Below are 21,933 nucleotides of genomic sequence, written 5' to 3' on the forward strand. Positions count from 1 at the left end.
ACTCTTTGCGACCCCATGGACTATACAGTCCATGGAATTCTCCAGGCCAGAATACTGGAGTGGGTAGTCATTCCCTACTCCAGGGGATCTTCCCAACCCAGGGATCAAACCCAGGCCTCCCGCATTGCAGGCAGATTCTTTATCAGCTGAGCCACAAGGGAAACCCCATGTAAAATGTGATTTAAAAAAAAAAATCAACATTTTCATTAAAAAAAATATTAGAACATATCAGAAGTATTTGGAGGCTTTTGTGTTAAATTTGGACATTAGATGCTTTTATGCGTATACTTTTTAATTTTTCAAGAAATATCCTTATTTTATTATTTTTTGAAATATTAATCACTTTAAAGTAAACAGGTTCGGTCAACATATCTTAGATCATTCTTTTTAATAATTCAAACCATAACAACAGCATTGTACCAGATTGGTTTGTCATGCTAGATTTGCTTCTGCAGTGCTAATTTACCCCTAGTTTATACCAGCAATACATTGTCCAGTCTCAAAATATGGAATCTTTTTTACTTCTTCCTCTTCCTATATTAGCCTGTATGTCTATAATAATTAAATCTGCTCATCTCTCCTTAAAAGGAAACATCCTTATTACTGTTGTCAGTTGGCATGGGGAAGGGAGGTCGGTGCCTCGTGAGTTTGGGAAGAGAATACCTGTGTCCTGGGTCCCTGCGTTTTTCTTGTTGGCCATGTTAAATATTGACCTCCTGGAATCCACAAGCAGACGGTAGTATCCAGCTGTTAAGCAGGCCAGGTTCATGGCGTCCGAAGACTCCATCAGGAGCGTGATGGGCTACACAGAAGAGAACGCTTTGGTTAAAACCATCTCCCTTTAATAACCTCCCTCAAGTGACAACAGTGACATTTGTGCTTATGAAATGTGAACAAACGAACTTTTGGAGTGACTGTTTCACTGGAGAAACACAAATGAGGGAAAGGTCAGGTATAACGGAAAGCCTGACTGAAAAATGTTCAGGTGACACCATTTTGAAAGCCTAGACATTTGGAGTCTTTTCCAAGTCATATTGGGTTAAAACAAATAACACTGGTTTTGTTTCAAATCGTTATTCTTTTAAAAAGTCACAGATAAGGAATCAGTTACCAGATATGAATTCACCATCTGAAAAAAAAATCACAGGAAGACTAAGTTTGGGTTCATGGTGAAAATTTGTGTTGAATTAAAGTAAAAATCAAGTGGAAATTACTGTTAAGACTGAATGAAAAGTGTTGAAGAGATCCAGGATAAGGATACTTCTAAAAGAAATTGCAAATTCACAGGAGGGGAAAACAGACATGGGAGTTGAGAAAAGGCCTTGCCCCAACTTTCTAGAAACATAATTGGATGAGGATCTTGGGCATACAGGGAAGCAACTATCCTCGTTGAGAAAGGAAGGGTGGATATGCTGATGTGTTCTTGTTGAAAGAGAGAGGAAGTGAGAGGAAAATAAGGGAGCAAGAAAAAAGCAGACAACTGGAGAGGCACAGAAACAGCGAGATGACAGGTCCCTTGCTTTCACTGCCAGGGGTAGGGCACTGGCCAGGATGATGGCCTTGAGTGATGAAACCTAACTTCCGCCCCAAGTCCCTGATCAACTCGACTTGCTGCTTTTTGCTTCCATTTCAATGGCAGTCTCCCTCCAAGCAGCCCCGCAATTCTTTTATATAAACAGGAAACCATCCACAGGGTCTTGTCACCTCCTTCTGTTTGAGACAGATTATCCCCGTTATCACATGTGTGATGACTGCACCCAATACACCCGTTCTTCTGCCCCTTTCACATGACAGGCTATATTGCTCTTAGCATCTTTGGTCATGGACCAGAATAGGTGTGCCAAGTCTACTCTTGGACATTCATTGCCATGAAGTCAAGTGCAGTGCCCTGGATTAAGCCCATGAAACACCATGGGCCATCTCCGGCGTGCCTGAGCTCCACGCTCTCCCTTGATGCGTCCCTTCCATTGTGTAGAAGCCCATTTCCACATTATCCTCTACTCTTAATCTGCCCCTTCCACAAAACTGTGGGGGGTGTGAAGCTGGGAGTGGGTCCTTCCCCCATTCTCAGAGCACAACTTCTGTGTTCTGAGGTTCAACCTGTTTCCTCTGCAGACTCATTGGACCTTTTCTCTACAGAAACATTACATACATTAATGCTGCCAAAATCCAATGACTCATCTATGACTGGGACAAGACGGCGGGGACAGGGGACCTGGATTGCTTGCTGTCAGCTTCTGTTTGGGGAGGAAATGTCTGCCCTCTAAGGACAATCTCAGATGGCTGTTTCCAGTCAAATGGCCATGATATTCAAGGGGCCAGATGTTTGGCCACCACTAATTGCTACAGCATGAAAAGACAGATTGACTGAAATACTCAGTCTTTCCAAAAGAATAAGCACATATGGATGCTACATCAAAAAGGGAATGGGGAATCTAAACAAAGTTGGGAAGACTCTCCCTGACTCTCTACATAAAAATCACGTATTCTAGAAAGTAAGTAGGGAAACATTTCCCCCACTCCCCATCACTCTGGAGCCAGACGGGACCTTAGACACAAACTCATTTGCTTTCTCATATAGAGCTGAAGAGATGGAGCTCAGAGAAAGAGAGGGACTTGTCCCCTAACCACAGAGCCATCTAGTGAGGACTGGAGCCCTCGTGCCTGAGTTGAGTGGATTTTTTCTTTACCCATTTCACCACTGATGCCTTCCTCAGTGATCAATGCAAACAAATAGAGGAAAACAACAGAATGGGAAAGACTAGAGATCTCTTCAAGAAAATTAGAGATACCAAGGGAACATTTCATGCAAAGATGGGCTTGATAAAGGACAGAAATGGTACGGACCTAACAGAAGCAGAAGACATTACTTTGCCAACAAAGGTCCGTCTAGTCAAGGCTATGGTTTTTCCAGTGGTCATGTATGGATGTGAGAGTGGACTGTGAGGAAAGCTGAGCATCAAAATTGATTCTTTTGTACTGTGGTGCTGGAGAAGACTCTTGAGAGTCCCTTGGACTTCAAGGAGATCCAACCAGTCCATCCTAAAAGAGATCAGTCCTGGGTGTTCATTGGAAGGACTGAGGCTGAAGCTGAAACTCTAATACTTTGGCCACCTCATACAAAGAGCTGACTCATTGGAAAAGACCCTGATGCTGGGAGGGACTGGGGGCAGGAGGAGAAGGGGACGACAGAGGATGAGATGGCTGGATGGCATCACCAACTCGATGGACATTACTTTGGATAAACTCCAGGAGTTGGTGATGGACAGGGAGGCCTGGTGTGCTGCGATTCATGGGGTCGCAAAGAGTCGGACACGACTGAGTGACTGAACTGGACTGGGCTGCACAGGTTGAAATTTTGCTTGCTATGTAAATATCAGAAGCACTATCAGGAAGCAAGGTCACATGTCAATATCTGAAAGACTTACCTTCACATCCAGCACATGGAGCTCCACCCTCACCAAGCTCTCCTCTTCAGTAAACATCTCGATCCTGTTGACATGGCTGAAGTCAGCTAAAAGAGCCACCAGGTTGGTTTTGGTGTTTATGACGTGGCTTATGCCATAGCGGGGTCCCACCAAGAGGGTCACTTCCGAGCGCTTTTCCGCCTGCTGAGAAAGACGCGTCCACAAAACTTAAAAAATACTAGACCTCTGGCAATTCCCTGGTGGTCCAGTGGTTAAGACCCCATGCTTTCACTGCCCGTGGTCCAGGTTCCATCCCTGGTTGGGGAACTAAGATTCTGCATTTTTCATGATGTGGCCAAAACAAATAAATAAATTAAATAAAAATGAAAATGCTCTGAAGCACCAGGCGTAGTTGAACATGAGAGACATTTTTCTAAGATTACATTTTCTTTAGAAAGTATTCCCGGTTTATATTGTACTAAATCACCCAATTAGAAGAACCAGATATATGATTACAGCAAGGCTCTGATAAATTATGAATAATGTAGGAAGTAAATGTTATCAAAGCATGCATATTCATTATCATGAGAGGCTATCAGAAATGAGGATATTTTTTTCTCTTTTTCAAATCATTCTGGTCCAATGATTTAAAAGGAGGCCATTGTGAGAGTGCACCAATTCTCTCGGCTCTTCATATTTCCTTTTCTGGGGCATTCTGCAGTGGTGTTATCTAGTTTAACATTTCTTCTGATATTTTCAGACTAGGGTGCAGTCAATTAGAAATGAGGGCTGGAAAAGATTCACAGCTGATTTGCTTTTGTCATCAAAGGCTGCTCATTCAAGACAGCCTAGGCAGTGACATTTTGAAGGCCTCTGTGACTTCCACAAAAAAGCAAGAAAAAGAAATTACCACTAATGTTGCCTTGAACACACGGCCCCCATACAGTCGGAGGTCACTGAGGAACTTGAGATAATGGACCTTGGCTTGCAGTGCGGAGAGCTGAGGAGAGAAAAGAAATCTCAGGTGTTCACTCCATCAGGTGTGATTTTGTTTCTGCTGGAGACTAGCCGAAAACAAAGGCAAACGAGAAGGATGCTTCCACTGCCAACAGATGGGCTGTGACAAGGGCTCTTCATGAGGAATGAAAGTAAGCTGATTAAGGGCTGTAGCAGGACATCTAGTTTAAAATTTTTTTATTTTATTGGTGGGAGGGGTGGGGGGGGTGGTGGAGTATAGATATGCTGGGCCAGGGCATTCAACAAGTCAGAACAAGATAATAAAATTCTTCACTGAAATGGGGTGTGCAGTTTGTGGGAGCTCTTTTGAATACATACCTTCAATCCATAGAAAGCCTTTTAAACAGGCTCTACCATCCCATCTTGTTTCTTCCAGTCTTTGTAAGTTTTTAGGGAAAATGAGCTTTCTGAGCATCAATCATTGTGGAAATATTTGAAATTCCTATCTAAGTCTCTAGCAATGTAATTCCAAGAATCTAGTGAGTTTCATAAATGATTGACAAATGAAATTTTATCCAGTAAAATTGATCCTTAAGAAGACTTAAAAATGTAGATTCCCATATCCTAAAAAACTACTTGATTGAAAAAAGTCCACATTTCAATGTAAAATATGATATAAAACTACTATATAAATATAAAATAGATAAACAACATGGTCCTACTGTGGAGAATAGGGAACTATATTTAATATCTTTATAATAATCCATAATGGAAAAGAATCTGAAAACAAATATATAATATATATACACACACATATACATATAAGTGAATCACTTTGCTGCATACTTGAAACATTTTAAATTAACTATATTTCAATAAATCTTTTTTAAATTTAAAAAAAAGAAAGAAAGAAAAAAGTCCACATTTCATAACAAATATTCCAGAAGTTTGTTAGGGGTGAAATTTTCCAACAAGGTGCAGAATATCAAGTGGCAAGGGTTGTAAAATTCTGTTTTCAACTGCAGATAACTTGCCAACTCATTTGTTAACTGTACCTCAATGCACTATCCTTCATATAATTGTAATTTAGGACCAATCATCCAGCCTACTTCTTTCAAAAGTCCAAAGCACTTTGCAAATTGAGGCGAAAGCAAACCACTCACTCTTAACTAGAAAAAATGACCTTTATAGAAGGACAGTGATAGACCGATCTTAGAGCCGTTATCCAAATTATTACAAAACCAGTGGGCCAGGCTTGGGGGGGAAACAAATCACACCAAGTCAATTAAAAGAAAAGTAGCTTTGGGCAAATCAGAACTGACATTTAGAACATCTTGACCCATGACATCCTGCTTTATTTCCATAGGCTGAATGCTTACAGAAACTGAGAAGTAAGTCAAAGGTGACTGGTAGTATATCGTACTTGATTACATGTTTAAAAATAGTCATTAGGGTGATGAGGGAGCAGAAATAAGTATTGTTAGCCAATAAAAAGGACTTAAAACCAGATACTAAGATCAAGGAACTACCCACATAAATAATTTGTACTAGAGTCACACATATATCTATGGCCAAGATCATTGAGAAAGTGTTCTTGGGTTGGCAGGCTGCCTTCAGTTTTACAGTTTACATAAGGCTCCTTCTCTCTCTAGTTTCTAAAACCTTTTGCTTTTTATTATCAATAAACATAACTCTCTATTCTGACCAACAGTATATTTTTAAATGTCCTTTCTGTTTCTTCTACTAGATTAAAAGAAAGAAAAAAAGATTTTAACGCTAATGATGGTGAGTGACAGAACTGAACTTATCTTCTTTCTAAAAGTACAATTCAGTTCAGTGGTTGTCAATTGGGGTGATTTGGGCAAAATCTGGAGACATTTTTGTTTGTCATGATTGAGGGGATGGGTGCTGACATCTCATGGGTAGAGACAAGAGATGATGCTAAATATCACACAATGCGCAGGACAGCCCTTCTCCCCAGTCAAAAATGATCTGATCCCAAATGTCAAGAGAGCCAAGGGAGAGAAACTTCGGTTTAATTAACGTGGCATCAAGTCTGCAGGGACCCTTACTGACTGCTGTGAACTTAAGCTGGTCTGAGTGGTAAGCAAAACTACAATGAAAATATGAAATTATTAGGCAATTCTGTCCTCTAATCCCAAGGTCTTAGAGGCTTTGCAAGGTTCTCCTTCATGCACATGTGAACGTGCACATACTCTATACAATAAGGAGTCTATAGTGTGCAAGGAATAAAGAGGTCTCCATAAGGATACTTATTTTTCATTAGTCTTAGAAACATGTGAATAGTTAAAGTAAGAGAAGGTTATATAGTGTTACAGCTTCTGAAAATCTGGTGCTAAGTATTTTATTCATGGGCTAATTTTAAACATTTTAAAAAATGCATGCAAGCCTCTCTCTTTTTTCTATTAAGATGCAAATGTGATACCTTTTTACCGGGTGGTACCAAGTTTTGATTTGCTTTGACAAGGTGTGAAAGTGCTTTCTTTATGTTCTTCTCTTTCATGCTTTGCAGCACAGCAGAGGGAAGAAAAGTCTCTAATCCCCATTCTTTTCTGCAATAAAGAGCAGATCTTTAATTTCACATTCTCGTGATGATTAGTTATCTAAGACAAAATGGCGCTCTGATGTTTGTTGGAACAAGCGAATTCTTAGTAAGGCAGAGAATGGAGACAAGTCCCCAATTAGGGAAGCAACCTTTAATTTACACCCAGGAAACATACTGTTTGATCATTTATCCATATGTTGGCATTTTAAAAGAAATATATTCCTCACTGTCCAGAGAGGAGCATTTGGGATCAATGGAAATTGAAGAGACACTTTATCCATCCCACCTCTGAGTCTCTTAAAACTCATTCACATGTCTGAGTTTGTACTTCCAGCAACTTTTCTCCATCCCTTTGTTTATTCTCATTGTCACCTCCCCCTGTCTGCCCACGGTCGTCTTTATTCTCTTAGAAGGATGAGTATACCTCCTTCCTGGTCCCAAACCATTCTTTCCTCCCCATCTCCCTCACCAATGGTGATTTCTTTAGAAACACACAATTCTCTTTTCTCCCACCCAGATAATGTCTATCTAACTCCTTCCATCAATAGTTCTTGCTGAGGTGGGGAGCGGGTTGTCGGTATGGAGTCAGGGTAGGGTTCAGGACCCTTAAGTGTGTTTGGTACTGAAAGGGAGATATAACCATCTCTCACAGGTGTGGCTATGCTAGGAAAAAACAAACAATGGGACTGGGTTAGTATATTCTTGCCAAAAATCTATTTCTCCAACAATGACTAGAACCCTATCCTAAGACGGTTTCACGTTTTGAATTCTAGGAAATTTATCCTGATTGGTCATGTGCCCAACAAGTATCTTCTAAATTCTATGAAGACTTTTGAGAAGGTTCTGGTTATTTCTCCTGCTCCAGATTCTCTCTAAAGAAGAGTAGGAAGTCAGCCTCCCTCCACTTAGCCATTCACGCACTTTTCCCTAGTTAAGATGGTGTTTCTCATGATCACCACTTGCTTCCTCCTCCTCCTCAACTTGTACTTATTTTCGCCCATCATTTGGCACTTCTTATGGGCTACCTTGTAATTCTACTTATATCATTATTTTACATCATTATTTTTCATTCTATGTTTTGTCTTTATAATCAGATCACAAATTCTTCAAAGGTTAAGATAATAATTTAAACTTAATACTATTTCCTATTCTCCTAATAGAAATATGATATAAAATGCTCAGTGAACATTTGTTGTGTGAACGAGTTAATTAATGAGAACATTAATTAATCATCACAGGCTCTGAAGATTCTTAGGCAAGCTAGGTATCTCTGGAAGTTGTTCACTGTACCATGTCCAACCTGGTAAAATGTGGGTACAGAGAGTAGGAACAGAGATGCATTTTGGTTGTCTGAAAATCATCTCAAGTTGTGCAGGCCACCTTTTCAAATGGGATCCAATTTCATCTGTCCCCAAAAACCTCAGAAAGGGGATTGGGTGAGGGTGTGAAGGGATCCACTTGGGTGTGAGACCTCTTTGTGAGCTGAATCTCTCTTGGGTTCCAGAGAAACCAAGAGAGAAAGAAACAAACTGTCTGCAAAAATAAGTGGACTGAGATAGGAAGACCTATGGTCCTCAAGCTGCACACAAGGATCTGTCCCTAGGCAGTGACAGGACAACTGAGGATGGCAAGATCAGGGCATTGGGAGTCCACAAGCTGGAAGCTCTCATCTTCCCCCAAAAAGGCTCTCAAGTCTGCTGAGAAGAAGCCATTTTGCTATGTGGGAGGGTCAACCTGCCACTGTGGAACCTGGGGAGCCAGCCCATGGGAAACCTTTTTGGGATGGAGGGTTTCAATCAGCCATATGCCACTTGGAGGTGGAGCAGACAGTAAGGCTTTCAGTGTTACATGAAGATGAGGCTTCAGCCCCACCATAAACTTTGAAACACGACTATTGACTATTTCTTTTTCTTAGCATTAGAGCTGCCAGGATTAAGAAAATGGTGGCTGCTTTAGGCAACTGGATCACCCGCCAACCGGAAGTATCAGAGGGTTCGCTTTTAAAGGATGACTAATATAATCTTGTCAACTGAGGGCAACATAAACTGCTTTTTTCTAAGAAGGTGGGATCTTTTCCAGCTAAAGAGGTAGTATGCTGTTGTAAATGCCATATTCAGCAAGAAAAGGCATTTATGTTCCAAACTTTTGATTCATGAAGCAAAGTTTGTATGGCATCCTTTCCCATGGTGTCACAGTTCTTTATTACCAATATCAACTTACCTGATTATGACTCAAAAAAATACGGCATTTTGATAATCCGAAGGTAATCTCAGGTTATGCACACCATCTTCGAAACACAGGTCTTCAAATGATCACACAAACGACAGTGCAATGCGTAGTCCCACTCCTTGGTTCAAATCCTACCCTCCCTAGTTAATAGTCAGTGTGATTTGGATAAGTTACTTAACTATTCTCAGCTTGCTCATCTGTAAAATGGAGTGACAGTTCTACTGATTTCATAGGGAGGTTGTGGGAATCAAACAGCTTAATGTCTGAAAAGTGCTGAGACCAGAGCTTGGCTTAGAGCCAAGTTCATTTAGGAATTTTAAAATGTACGCTTCATTTGCAATGTGACTTTCAATTTAACCATAATTTCTGAAGGTGGATTACAGAAGAAATGGTCTCTTCCACCGAAAATGAACAGAACATTCATATATTTTCCCTCTGGTTAACAGATGCTCTGCCACAAACAAGATCAATTTTGGAAACAGACATACACATCAAAAATACCCTTGGGCATTAAGGAGACAGCATCTTTGTCTCCAAAATGGTTCGGAGAGTCAGCACTTACTCGATGTACTTGAGGGAGATTTTCTGCGTTTGCTTGGTGGTCACAGTTGCGATGTACATTTGCAGCGCTGCCAGCCTCAGGGCTATGTCATATTTCAGCTCCGGCCCAAACCTCTCCTGAACGACATCGTTACAACTCTGAAAAGACACCAGCAGAGGGCGCAGCTTGTCAAAGGATGCATCATGTCACCTTAGAGTGACACGCATTTCTTCTGTGTCCCACCTTCACTTCCACGTGAAAGTGAAGTGACAGTGTTAGTTGTTCAGTTGTGTCCAACTCTTTGCGACCCCACGGACTGTAGTCCATCAGGCTCCTCTGTCCATGGAATTCTCCAGGCAACAATAGTGGAGGGGGTTGCCATTCCTTCTCCAGGGGATCTATCCGACCCAGGGATTGAACCTGGGTCTCCTGAATTGCAGGCAGATTCTTCACCATCTGAGCCACGAGGGAAGCCCAAGGCAAGGGGCTAAATGTGGAAACATTTCCACTGCTGCTTGGAATCGAGTCAGTATTTAAGTCTACACACACAGACCACACAAACATTGAACATTCATCACGAGCGAGCTGCTAAGTAAATATTTAGCTTTTTGTAAAAATAATGAGGAATTTAGGAATGGAATTCCCAAACACAGGTGTCATGACTGAAAACGTGAAACCCTGGTAGCATGATGTGGCTTCTGGAGCTAGGCTATCGGGATTGGAATCCTCGGTCCCAATCCTCTTTCTCCACTTTCACCGTGTGACCTTGGGCAAGCCCCTTAGTTGTTCTGTACCTCAGTTTCCTCTTCTGTGAGTTGGGGATAATACTCCCCACTCACTGAATTGAGACAAGGATTAAATAAGCTAACAAGGTAAAGCCCTTAGAACTCCATCTGCTATATTGGAAGCTCTCACACATGTTAAGAGCTGTCATCATCAACATCACCCTCTTCCTAGCATCCAGAGGTGCCAGGGAGGCAGAATTAGAAGGCAATGGAGAGCAGCTGCTCTGAACCTACACCTGCTTGGAGTCCTGGCTTCACTAATGGCTACCTCTGTGTATAACCTTCAAGCAGTTAACGTTCCTCTTGCAGCCTCAGTTTACTCATCTGTACAATGGGAATTCATACTAACACCGTGGCCAGAGTAGGGAGGGGGGTGAGGATGAGGTGAGATGCATGCTTTGTCAACGTGCCTTGGTGCACTCAGTGGAGGGTGGCTCTGGAAATTGCCAGTCCGTTCCAGTGGGCACTGCCCTCACTGTGACTTTGAGGGAGTCTCTTGGCTTTACTTTGTTCACGTGTTAAAGGACAACGCCTACCTCACAGGGTTTGGGGTGAGCAACAGATTGAAGAGGTGCAGAGAGGGTGCTGTAACATGCCAAGTCCTCCAGGACCACAGGGTTTGAGGGTGCCATTCTCAGATCCTCATGGATCAAACACTGAGCCGAATGGTGATGAGAAACATGGTCCCATGTAAGCATATTAAGCATGTGTGTTTACTTATCTTTGTTATGGGAAACTAAACTCTTGGGCTAGAAAATACAGGTAGCCTCTTTCTCCCTTCTTTTATTCTTTGCCTTGCCTCCCAAAAGATTTCAAACAGAAAACTGTATCAGGACTTGCTTGGCTCCTTTCTGAGATAAGTACACTTATGACCACTTCATGCATTGATTTGACTGAACAGGAACATGTACCCTCGCAAAGGTCCATCTAGTCAAAGCTATGGTTTTCCCAGTAGTCATGTATGGATGTGAGAGTTGGACTACAAAGAAAGTTGAGCGCCAAAGAATTGAACTGTGGTGTTGGAGAAGACTCTTGAGAGTCCCTTGGACTGCAAGGAGATCCAACTTGTCATTCCTAAAGGAAATCAGTCCTGAATATTCATCAGAAGGACTGATACTGAGGCTGAAACTCCAATACTTTGGCCACCTGATGTGAAGAACCGACTCATTGGAAAAGACCCTGATGCTGGGAAAGATTGAAGGCAGGAGGAGAAGGGGACAACAGAGGATGAGATGGTTGGATGGCATCACTGACTCGATGGACATGAGTTTGAGCAAACTCTGGGAGTTGGTGATGGACAGGGAGGCCTGGCATCCTGCAGTCCATGGGGTTGCAAAGAGTTAGACATGACTGAGTGACTGAACTGAACTGATGGTTTCTGCACACAGTATCTGCCCTTCGGATACCTCCCCATGCCGCTCTGGCACTATGGAGGTATGCGCTGCCCACCTGCTCTGGCTGTCTGCCTCTCAACCCACCCTCACCCCCAAGAGTGAAGCCACATTCCCTCCCCTCCATTCTTCATATGCTTTTCCTTCTCCACTTCTCCTTAAAAATCTATGTCTATCTGGACTGGACTGGACTCTGGTTGGAAATGGGTGTGATTAGAGGCAGGAGACAGGGTGGCTCTGAAGGAAGACAGCCTCTGGGAGCAATTCCAAGCTGCCATTTTGTTTTTGTGGCGTTAGATTTACCAGTTACTTCCAAGAGCTCAGGGCTGTCCACAATGGGGCACCATACATTTGAGGGTCCAGTTAGGGTCATTTTGAGAGATAGGGTGCCAGGCCATAAAAGGCATTCAAAGAACCAGTTTTTTTTTATAAATTACTTTATTTTAGGACTGCTAAAAGGACTTGCACGACAGATGTGAAACAGTATTTTAGCATAGATTTTAGAGACAAAAGCTCCAAGTGGGATCCTAGGCTCTGTCAACTACTAATCAAATGACTTTGGACCCGGTATCCCATCTCTCTTGAGTCTCAGTTTTCTTATCTGAAAAAAAAAAAAAAACTTAAGCTAACGACTGCTAACTCTCAAGGTTGCTAGTATACCTGTGAGGATGTTTTATAATACGGACTGTGCTTTATAAAAGTGAGTCATCACTATCACTTCTCAGAATTGTGACTGAGGTTGTTGCTTCCCACTCCTGTTATACCCTGTATTTAACCAGACTTCTGGGTGAATTTTTTTGTCTAGGTGATTAGTCACTAATTACATTATATAATTAGTTCAAACTGATCCCAGAGAACTACTGTGACATATGACTTATACATATTTTTGGTACAAATTATGCATTTATTACTCTCAAGTATATTATTTAAAATAGTTACACATGCAAATGGCAGTCGCTGATTTGCTTAACAGAGATCTCAACAGACTCCACTTTAGACCTACAAAAATTCGTTTATAATGAACATATGAGATACTGAAAAAAAAGAAAAAGATACTGCTAAGGTGTTTGAACACATTTTGTGGCCTGATTATCCTGTTTACCAATTGGTGTACCATCTTTTTAAAAACTAGACGGTGGACAGTAAAATGTCAGCAGAGCTTGTTATAATTATGAATTCGAAGAGTCTGGATTATTAGGGCTTAGTGTTATTAGATATGCTAAAATCTGTAAAATACTTCATGGTCCACTAATGGTTAAGACATTTCTACATATTATCACTATCGAAACCTCTGTGGTCATTGTCATGGCTCACCTCATCAATGGCCACTGCCCTCAGTAAGAGCTCACTAAGTTGAATTGACTTTTGGCTGGGTAATGTGATAGACACTGTTTCTGTTTCCTCTTTTGTTCTCTAGGCTAATTTTATTGCATCTTTTTAGTACTTAAAATCAACACTTGGCACATAGAACCATTCACAGGTCCGAGGACTCATGCTAGAAACATACGTAATCTTAGACAAACTGCATGTTCTATGATACAAGGCATTTTGAAACAGCGGTCTGAGTCCAAGATATTTTCATTTCCTATTCTCAGTGAAGGATAAATGAGATGATGATAGATTAATTTTGGTCTTTATCACCCACCATAACATGGTCCCCGCCCCCATCCCGCCACCCATCACTGGCTACTCCTTGAAGGAGTAGCTAATCCACCAGCCAAACAACACTCAAGGTAAGAAAGCAGAAATATCTTCAGTCTTCAGCTAGTCCCAGGGCAAGAGTCCCAGCAGGTTTTCCTGTTCTCAGGACAGTTCCACAGGTATAAAGGATGTATCTTTGGAATAAGAAAGATCTCCATGAACTGCATTAGAGTTGAGCAAACAGACTTAAATAGAACCATGCTTAGCAGTACTCCCGGGGTACTTAAAAGGCCTCCCCTCCCCAAGACAAACACAACTGTGTTCTTCTTTTAGAAATGCAATAAATTTGTGATGTTTAAATCAGAAGCCGAGTAAATGGTTTTAAAGCATCGTCTTGCTAATGGGATGAGTATATAATTATAGAGAATGACAACTGAATGCATATCACCTTCTACAGCCATGCACTGATAGGCACCTGTAACTACGTATTTGCAACTAACAAGCTTAAAACATAGTATATGCGATATGAGTTGCAGTGGCAGAGCCCTGGGTCAGTTCTCAGCAGGAATATGGGGAAGATGCAGTAACAGGTCAGCTGAGAATCAGGCTGTCCCGTGCAGTCAGGTCTGGGTTACCTGGCCTTTGGGGAAGAGGGAATATTGTTGAGGGGTTGAACCAAAGTTTAACATTTAAGGAAGCCGAACGCATGGCGGCTCATTGTTCTGGGTAGAAAATGGAGTGAAGTACACCAGACATCTCTCTATATGGAGTAGGATTACCTTTTCCTGATGATTGCGGATTATCTACATAAATAGTAAACATCCTACCAAGCTCTTAATACCACAGTCTCCTCCAAAGAGGTGGGAAACATTTAACAGGCCTTTGCCTGAGTGCCCTCGTCAGTTGAAATGTTCCAGTATGTTCTGCTTTTCTCCTCCCACTTAATTTCTGCTCTCCAGGGCTTATTGACCACTTAATTTATGTCACTATTCCTAACCTCTGACATTTATCTTTTCTACATCTCTCTGCCAACTTCTATTTTCTTTTCACACCCAACTTTTTAAAGATCACAAAAGCTTTGAAGTGTACAAGAAAATACTGAAAATACTAAAACAAATACCAGTTTATCAACTACCCAGAGTAAATGAATATTTCTTTTCTTTTTCCTACATTCTTTGCTTTTTCTCTTTTTTTTTTTCTTTTTATTTCTTACTTAGGGCTCCAACAACCTTTGACTTAACATATATCCCCTAGCCAAAGACAGCAGCATTTTTTTTTGGCCTGCTTTTTCTGTGGAGGAAGGTTACATAAAGGTTTACAACCTCTTTGAGTAATTCTAATGTAGATGCTTAAGTATTAGGTAAGTGGGTTCTTACTGTTTAATGTGATTATACTGGAAATTTAAGAGTAATGGGAAGCGGTTATAGAGAAATATAGGAATACTGCCTAAATATCAAGTGGATCAATTCCCTTTGGGACAAACCAGCAAAGATTCTCATTTCTGGAAGCCTTATTTTTTAAAAATTATATCCCAGAATCAGACAGAGACTGCAAAACATAATATCTTCTTAAAGTTTTACTGCCTTGAACTTAGTAATTCTACTACAGTGAATATCATGATGTTTCAGAACAATCTAAGCACCAAATAAATGAATGAGCAAAATATGTAAATAAAGGAGAAGGGAATTCTTACAGGAGAACGCCAATGAATAACTGAAGAAGAGATAATGGAATTAGGCAAATCATTTTCAACCATTACAACAATAATAATATTATTATTTGGGCAAGCATCATCAATGAATACTAAAATGAACAGGTGAAATGATAAAAAGGGAGTTGCAAAGTGACTTTCTGCAAATTACTCATTAACTAGAAAAGCGAAAGTGGTAATTTCTGGAAAACATCACTTAATATTTATGTTGACAAGAGTCAATGTGTAAAAATTTCTAGAAAAAAAAAAAGAGTGTGAACCTTACTACAAAGGGGACAGAATGATACCATGTGCTTCCTGATACAATGCACTACAGAGGGCATGGGGTCACTTGTGTTGCTTTTCTGCCCCTAGTGTGGAGCCCCATCTAATCAGGAGAAAACATCAGAGAAACCAAAATGGAGGGATTTCTACAAAATAACTGATCTGCACTCTGCAAAACTGTCAAGGTTGTGAAAACTAAAGAAAGGCTGAGGTGAGGCATGCTCCAGATTGAAGGAGACTAAAGTGACATGCCAACTAAATACAAAATGAGATCCTGGAGTGGATCCTATTCTAGAAAAAAATTGATATAGAGGACAGCTTTAGGACAATGCACAAACTTTGGATATAAACTGTAGATCACATAATGGAAATGTATCAGTGTTACGTTTGCTTATTTGGTTAATTGTGTAATGATTATATTGGAAAATGTCCTTGTTACTACAAAATATACTGACATATTTTAGGGTAAATGAGTATGGTTTTAGTAACTGACATTCACATGGTTTAAAAAAAATATTGTGTGTGGTGGGGGGCAAGGAGAATGTATGCACACACTGAAGATAGAGTAAATGTGGTATCATGGGAATAACTGGTGAATCTAGGTGACGGATATGAAAGAGTTCATCTACTACTCTTGCCACTTTTTCACAAGGATGAAATCAAAATCAAGTGAAAATTTTAAAAGCACCATGGAACTTTACTCAATATTTTATAATAACCTATAAGGCAAGAGAATCTGAAAAAGTATATATATATATATATGTACACACATATATATAAATAACTGAATCATTGTGCTGTATACCTGAAACATGATATTGTAAATCAACTAAGCACCATGGAATCCTTTTATAATACATTAAGCTTGGGGGGAGTGAGGGACAAAGAGAAAGAAGATCCCAAATGAAAGAATTCAGGGAGGACAGTTTATTCATCCCACAATGTTAGTATGAAACATGCCCCAGTTACCACGTACCTGAACGTACAGATACTCAAAAGCAACTGGATCTCGCCTTAAAAGGTCAATTGGATCCTTTGGGACAAAGCTGATTCGGAAAAGACATCTCATCTTATGGGAGCTGGGCCTCTGGGTCACCTAGAAGAACAGACCAATGACAAGAATCCTTCAGTGCTGGCAGAAGGGTCTGTGGGTCAGAAGCAAAGGCAGCTTTCTCTGGACACTGAAGAAGGAAGTGGCTGAGGTTATTTTAGTATATATCATCCATACTCATTCCCGGAAAACTGCACACACCTATGACTTAGGTCACGTTCCCCCAAAGCAGTCCCTGAAATGAGGGACTGCAAAAAGGAACTGTTCCCAGGAGAGGCCAGTGAGGGAGGAGGGGAAGGACGTCAGACAGCAGAGGAACCAGCTCAGGTCAGCCCAGCAGAGGTGGCTGTGGCATGTCCCAGGGGAGATTCTGGTGGGACACTTACCCCATGGATCCCCTGGGTGCACAGAGAAGTCACTGGTTTTGGCCTCTCCCAGGGGGATATGAATTTCCAGCTCTGGACAGGATGGGTGCCAGCTCTGTGAGGGCAGTCCTCTGAAGATGCTGGCTGTTGTAAGTGACAGTCACACACTCAAGGGAGGCTGGGGGCAGGGCGCAAAAGGAGCCCCGGGGGGAAAAGCACAGAGACTGTCCACTACTGATTTTTACTCCTTACCACTGCTATGGGTTTCTCCCTTGACTCTAGGATGACAGTAGGAATGCAAACGTCACAGTGACAACCTGCATGACATCCAACTGAGACGCTGGGGGACAATCGTTCTGGCCCATTCACTAAATCTGGAGTTCACAAGTTTCCCAAACTACCCCAATTTCTACTATGATGATTTGTTCAGATTGTTCTAAGGGGCTGAAGATATACCATAGGTCCTTCAGGGTTAAGGACCATGGATCCTGTTGAGTTGCTTTCCTTTCCCCCAGCACACTGTGTGACAACTCCTAGGTCTTAGTTTCTTAATTCTTTCTGTAACAGAAGGGAACCAGTCAATGGACAGTAGGTGGTTCATATACAGCTGAATGGATGAAAGACATGGGACTTCAAGAAAACAGGTAAAAAATAAAATAAAAACAAAAAAATATTTAAAAACAGAAGGTAAATTGAACTTCCCTTAAAGAGGAGATCAGTGCAGTGAAACTAAAAGCATGCAGCAGGAACGCACACAGTTGTTCGACTTATAGTTTTGTGCACCTGGGTGTACGTTCTGATGCACTTGCATGCACTTTCATGTACTTGTAACTACTTTTCTGCAGTAGAAAATTCTGGTAAAAAAAAATAAATGTTTGTGAACTGCTATTTAAAAGTTCAATTCCCTTAGAGGAACTAAGGTGGGGCACACTGTGCAGAGCGGACAAAAAGTAAATAAAAAAAAGTTCAAAATAGGGAGTTCCCTGGCTTTCACTGCCGTGGCGTGAGTTCAATCCTTGTTAGGGAATTGAGATCCTGCAAGCTGTGCGGTGAAGCCAAAAAAAAAAAAAAAAAGAAAGAAAGAAAAACATGTTCAAAAGAAAAATAGCATTAATAACAGCTTCATTGAGTCCCAGGCTTCTATGCGTACACACACACACACACTCTGAGAATTTACATCGCTGACTCTGCTATATAGAAGAATTTCAAAGGGAAAACACATCCCACACGTAAAGATACACTGGGCATCCCGAGAACCAGTAACACTGAAAGAGCTTTCCAGCTGTGGGCAGGATTACAAAACTGAGTGAACTCAGGAGCCCACAAGGTCCAGGCTGGTCATCACTGGCTGATCAGAAAGCAAACCAGGGAGGAGGATATGTGGGACCCTAAGAGAGCTGGGCGCTGGCAGGACTGCTGTTGCATGTAATAGTGACGTCACAGGGTGTTTTGCCTGAAGATCAGCTCTGATCATCTCTGAAAGTCAGGGGTCATTGTATCTCTGGCTCCTTTAATTAGTGGCGGAGACCGGGGTTCGAGCCCTGGGTCGCGAAGATCCCCTAGAGAAGGAAATGGCAACCCACTCCAGTATTCTTGCCTGGAGCATCCACTGGACAGACGAGCCTGGCAAACTACTGTCCCTGGGGTCGCAAAGAGTCGGACACGACTAAGTGACTAACAGTCTCACTTTTCACAATCTGTCCTGAATTTTCCATAAGCCACATTGAGTCTATTTCTAGCAGTAGTAGGTTACACTCATTTTGGGAAATGAATGGGATGCAAAAGGATGCTTTAGACTCATTAAAAATGGCAGTCCATAAGAGGTACAGTCTCTAAAACAAGCAAAAAACCCAAATTCTTGGAAATTTTAGGTAGTATGTAAATAACAATATTATTTTCGAGATAGAGGTTTAGTGTCAAACTGCTAAAAATTCAGGTAGAGTTGCTTAGCAGTTCCTTGGGGGTTTTCATCACAGGTAAATGTTTCGAAACAATTTTTGTTATTGGACATATTTCTTATACTTACTCCCCCTTTCTAGCATGCCTATAAATATTTTACGGTTCAAGTTTTCATATGTATTGAATTCAAAGGAATATAGCCAATTTATTTCAGGATATTTACACTATCAATTTTTTCAGCACTTTGTTATTAGTTCTGATCAAAGACAAAACAAAGCCTCTTTTAGAAAGATAAGGGACGAATCCTTGTTAGAGGGTTTTTGTTTCCTTCTAATGTTTTAAGAGGAATTTAAAAATTGGAAATCAACCTGGAATGAGAAGTTATGATTACCTAGCATCAGAAGAGATTTTTGAAAGAATCTCTAGGTGGTAGATGGAAGTTCTGGGGGAAGGCAGAAATAGAAATATCAAAAAGTTGTGGGAGGTTTCCATTAGACTCATAGTAACTAGCTGTCCGTCCACATCCCCTTGGCATTTACTGCTCCAAGGTGAAGGCTGGTACTGCAAACACCTGTGACTATCTGCCAGTCCAGGGCAAACCAGCACAGCCAGGGAGTAGCTGTCCTTGGGAGAAGCCTACCCCCAATTATGGATAGGATGTTAGCAGACAAAATCCCAGTCCCCTTTCCGTGTGAGTGAGATACCTCTGAGGCGTGCTCTCTACTGGTTCCCAGTGTCCCCAGTGGGACTGAGCTCTAGCTGTCCACAGTGGAAACTGGCTCGAAAACACTCTTTAGTGGCACCCCCTTATCCCATTTCCCCTCCTATTCCTCTCCCAGTATCTCCCAGTGTCACCTCCCAAATAAACCACTGGAGTCCAAATCCTTGTCTAAAGGTTGGCTTATGGGGGAACTCAGCCAAACACTGGCCTTTCACATGTGGGATTCTGTATATCAGGGGTCGTTCCCCTATATGGCAAATATATCAAGGGTCATTACCCAATAACGACAAATATATCAGGGATCATTCCCTTATAATGATGAATATATCAGGGGTCGTTCCCCTATAATGACAGATGCCATTCCCCTATAATGAATAAAGAAGTCATCTGGTTCCAAGCGTGTTTTGGTATAACAACAAATAATAATAAACAATTAGATGAGATTTAAAATATCAACAGGTCAAGTTTAGAGAGAGGAATATAAATGAACACAAATACTGACTTTGTAAGAAAGTCACCACATTAAGTTTTACTAAATTGAGAGAGTTGAGGATATCTCCAGGTCCCGGTGTATGGCTTTTAATTGTGCGACAACCAAAACACAACCAAGCGTGATGACACTTTTTGCTACTCCATCCATGTGGGGGTGACTTGACTGCCTGCCTCTCCTGGTGTCTGCTCACACCCCTGTCCAAAATGTCCCCCCTTCATTGAACTCTCCTACATCAGAGAAATTTGGTGAAATCCCTCGTACATCCAACAAAGACCACACCTGTGTGGAATCACAGGGAAAGTCACAGCACTGTGCTTAATTCAGCGGCCAAGCAGCCTGCCTGGCTCCCCAGCTAACAGATGGGGGTGGCACCTTGGTGACCAGGAGCTGGGACACATTGAAAAGTGAAGTCGCTCAGTCGTGTCCAACTCTTTGCGACCCCATGGACCATAGCCCACCAGGCTCCTCCATCCATGGAATTTTCCAGGCAAGAGTACTGGAGTGGGTTGCCATTTCCTTCTCCAGGGGATCTTCCTGATCCAGGGATCGAACCTGGGTCTTCTGCATTGCAGGCAGACGTTTTACCATCTGAGCCACCAGGGACACATTGGTGGGTCACAGATTTATAGTGGGCAGGACTGGGTCAAGGATTTCAGGTTTCCAGAAAAACTCTGAGGTAGGCACTCTGAACTTAAAAGAAGGAAATATGATTTGGGCTTCATTTAAATAATCTCAGAAAGCATTTCTTTTAATAGTTTCTAGAGCTCAACTAGCGGAACAGGTGAATAAGTCATTGCCATCATATAACATGTAATTCTGCACAGCCACCGCCCCCGGTGAGTCACCGCTGAGCCTCTGACAGTTCTGCTTGTGAGACCAACTGACAGTCCATGAAAAATTGACGAAAAGGGAAATATCACCTTGAGGTGTAAAATCCATTATGAATGCCAGTGCCTCCTTTAGTGGGGCTGCCCCGGGCTGTGGGGAAGGCACTAAAAAGATTCAAGGATGAGGGAGCTCGGGGCTGGGTGGCCTCTGCTCGGCCAGGCAGCATGGACTACGGGCAGCATTCACGCACCTGAGTTAGGGTCTCCTGTTCATGAAGCAAAAGCAGCTTCGTTCCGGCCCCTTCCGTCCTCTGCTCCAGCATGAGGGAGAAATGTTCGATGCCTTTGATGGAGAGCTTCTCTTGAAGGGTTAAGATGACATCCTTACAGAGGAAACATTGAAGACACGTGATCAAAATCAAGGTAGCCTTTTTAGATTCCACATATAAATGACCTTATATGCAAAACGTAAGTAGACCCACAGACATAGAAAACAAACTTGTGGTGATCAAAGGAGAGAGGGGGGAGGGATAAATTAAGAGACTGCAATTAACATATGCACCCTACTATATATAAAATAGATAACCAGCAAGGACCTAGTGTGTAGCACAGGGAACTCTGTTCAATATTTTCTACTTATCTATAAGGGAAAAGAATCTGAAAAACAATATACATAGATATATATCTATACATATCTATATCTGTACTATATCTATAGATATATACATGTCTATATCTCCCTACATAAGTGAATCACAGTACTGTACTCCTGAAACTAACACAAGATTATACATCAATTCTACTTCAATTAAAAACCAATCCAGGTACCCTCTGGAGTTAGTAGTCAAGATAGTCAAGGAGTTTACCATGACTAAAAAGTATTGTACAAATAGGCTAAATTTTCCATTTTGTACCTTTGATTCTTAAGCTTGATGCTCCAAAGACCCCCCGAAAGATACAGATACGGGGCTTTCTTTCTCTGCTTGCCCTTTTCCTGGCCTCCCCCACCACCCCAATTCTTTATGGACTTCAGACACGGAGAGGCAGTCAGGTGCATGGCTGGAAGAGGATCTTACCTATCACCT

The 21,933-nt window shown here is 41.6% G+C and overlaps 1 protein-coding gene across 2 annotated transcripts in view; it reads right to left on the reverse strand.

The window, feature by feature from the left end:
- The window catches only part of FRMPD4 (FERM and PDZ domain containing 4), a 187,434-nt gene that overhangs the window by 10,400 nt on the left and 155,101 nt on the right, over nucleotides 1-21,933 (reverse strand). For both annotated transcript variants that reach the window (XM_061136494.1, XM_061136495.1), the window contains exons 7-13: nucleotides 21,100-21,231; nucleotides 16,469-16,588; nucleotides 9,722-9,858; nucleotides 6,811-6,937; nucleotides 4,318-4,407; nucleotides 3,429-3,611; nucleotides 664-802 (exon numbers count right to left, since the gene is read on the reverse strand). In XM_061136494.1, coding sequence (XP_060992477.1) covers nucleotides 664-802; nucleotides 3,429-3,611; nucleotides 4,318-4,407; nucleotides 6,811-6,937; nucleotides 9,722-9,858; nucleotides 16,469-16,588; nucleotides 21,100-21,231 — 928 coding nt within the window. The remainder of the gene's footprint in view (nucleotides 1-663; nucleotides 803-3,428; nucleotides 3,612-4,317; nucleotides 4,408-6,810; nucleotides 6,938-9,721; nucleotides 9,859-16,468; nucleotides 16,589-21,099; nucleotides 21,232-21,933) is intronic.

This window comes from Dama dama, chromosome X (genome assembly GCF_033118175.1).
Source record: "Dama dama isolate Ldn47 chromosome X, ASM3311817v1, whole genome shotgun sequence".
In the NCBI taxonomy this organism is placed as follows: domain Eukaryota; kingdom Metazoa; phylum Chordata; class Mammalia; order Artiodactyla; family Cervidae; genus Dama; species Dama dama.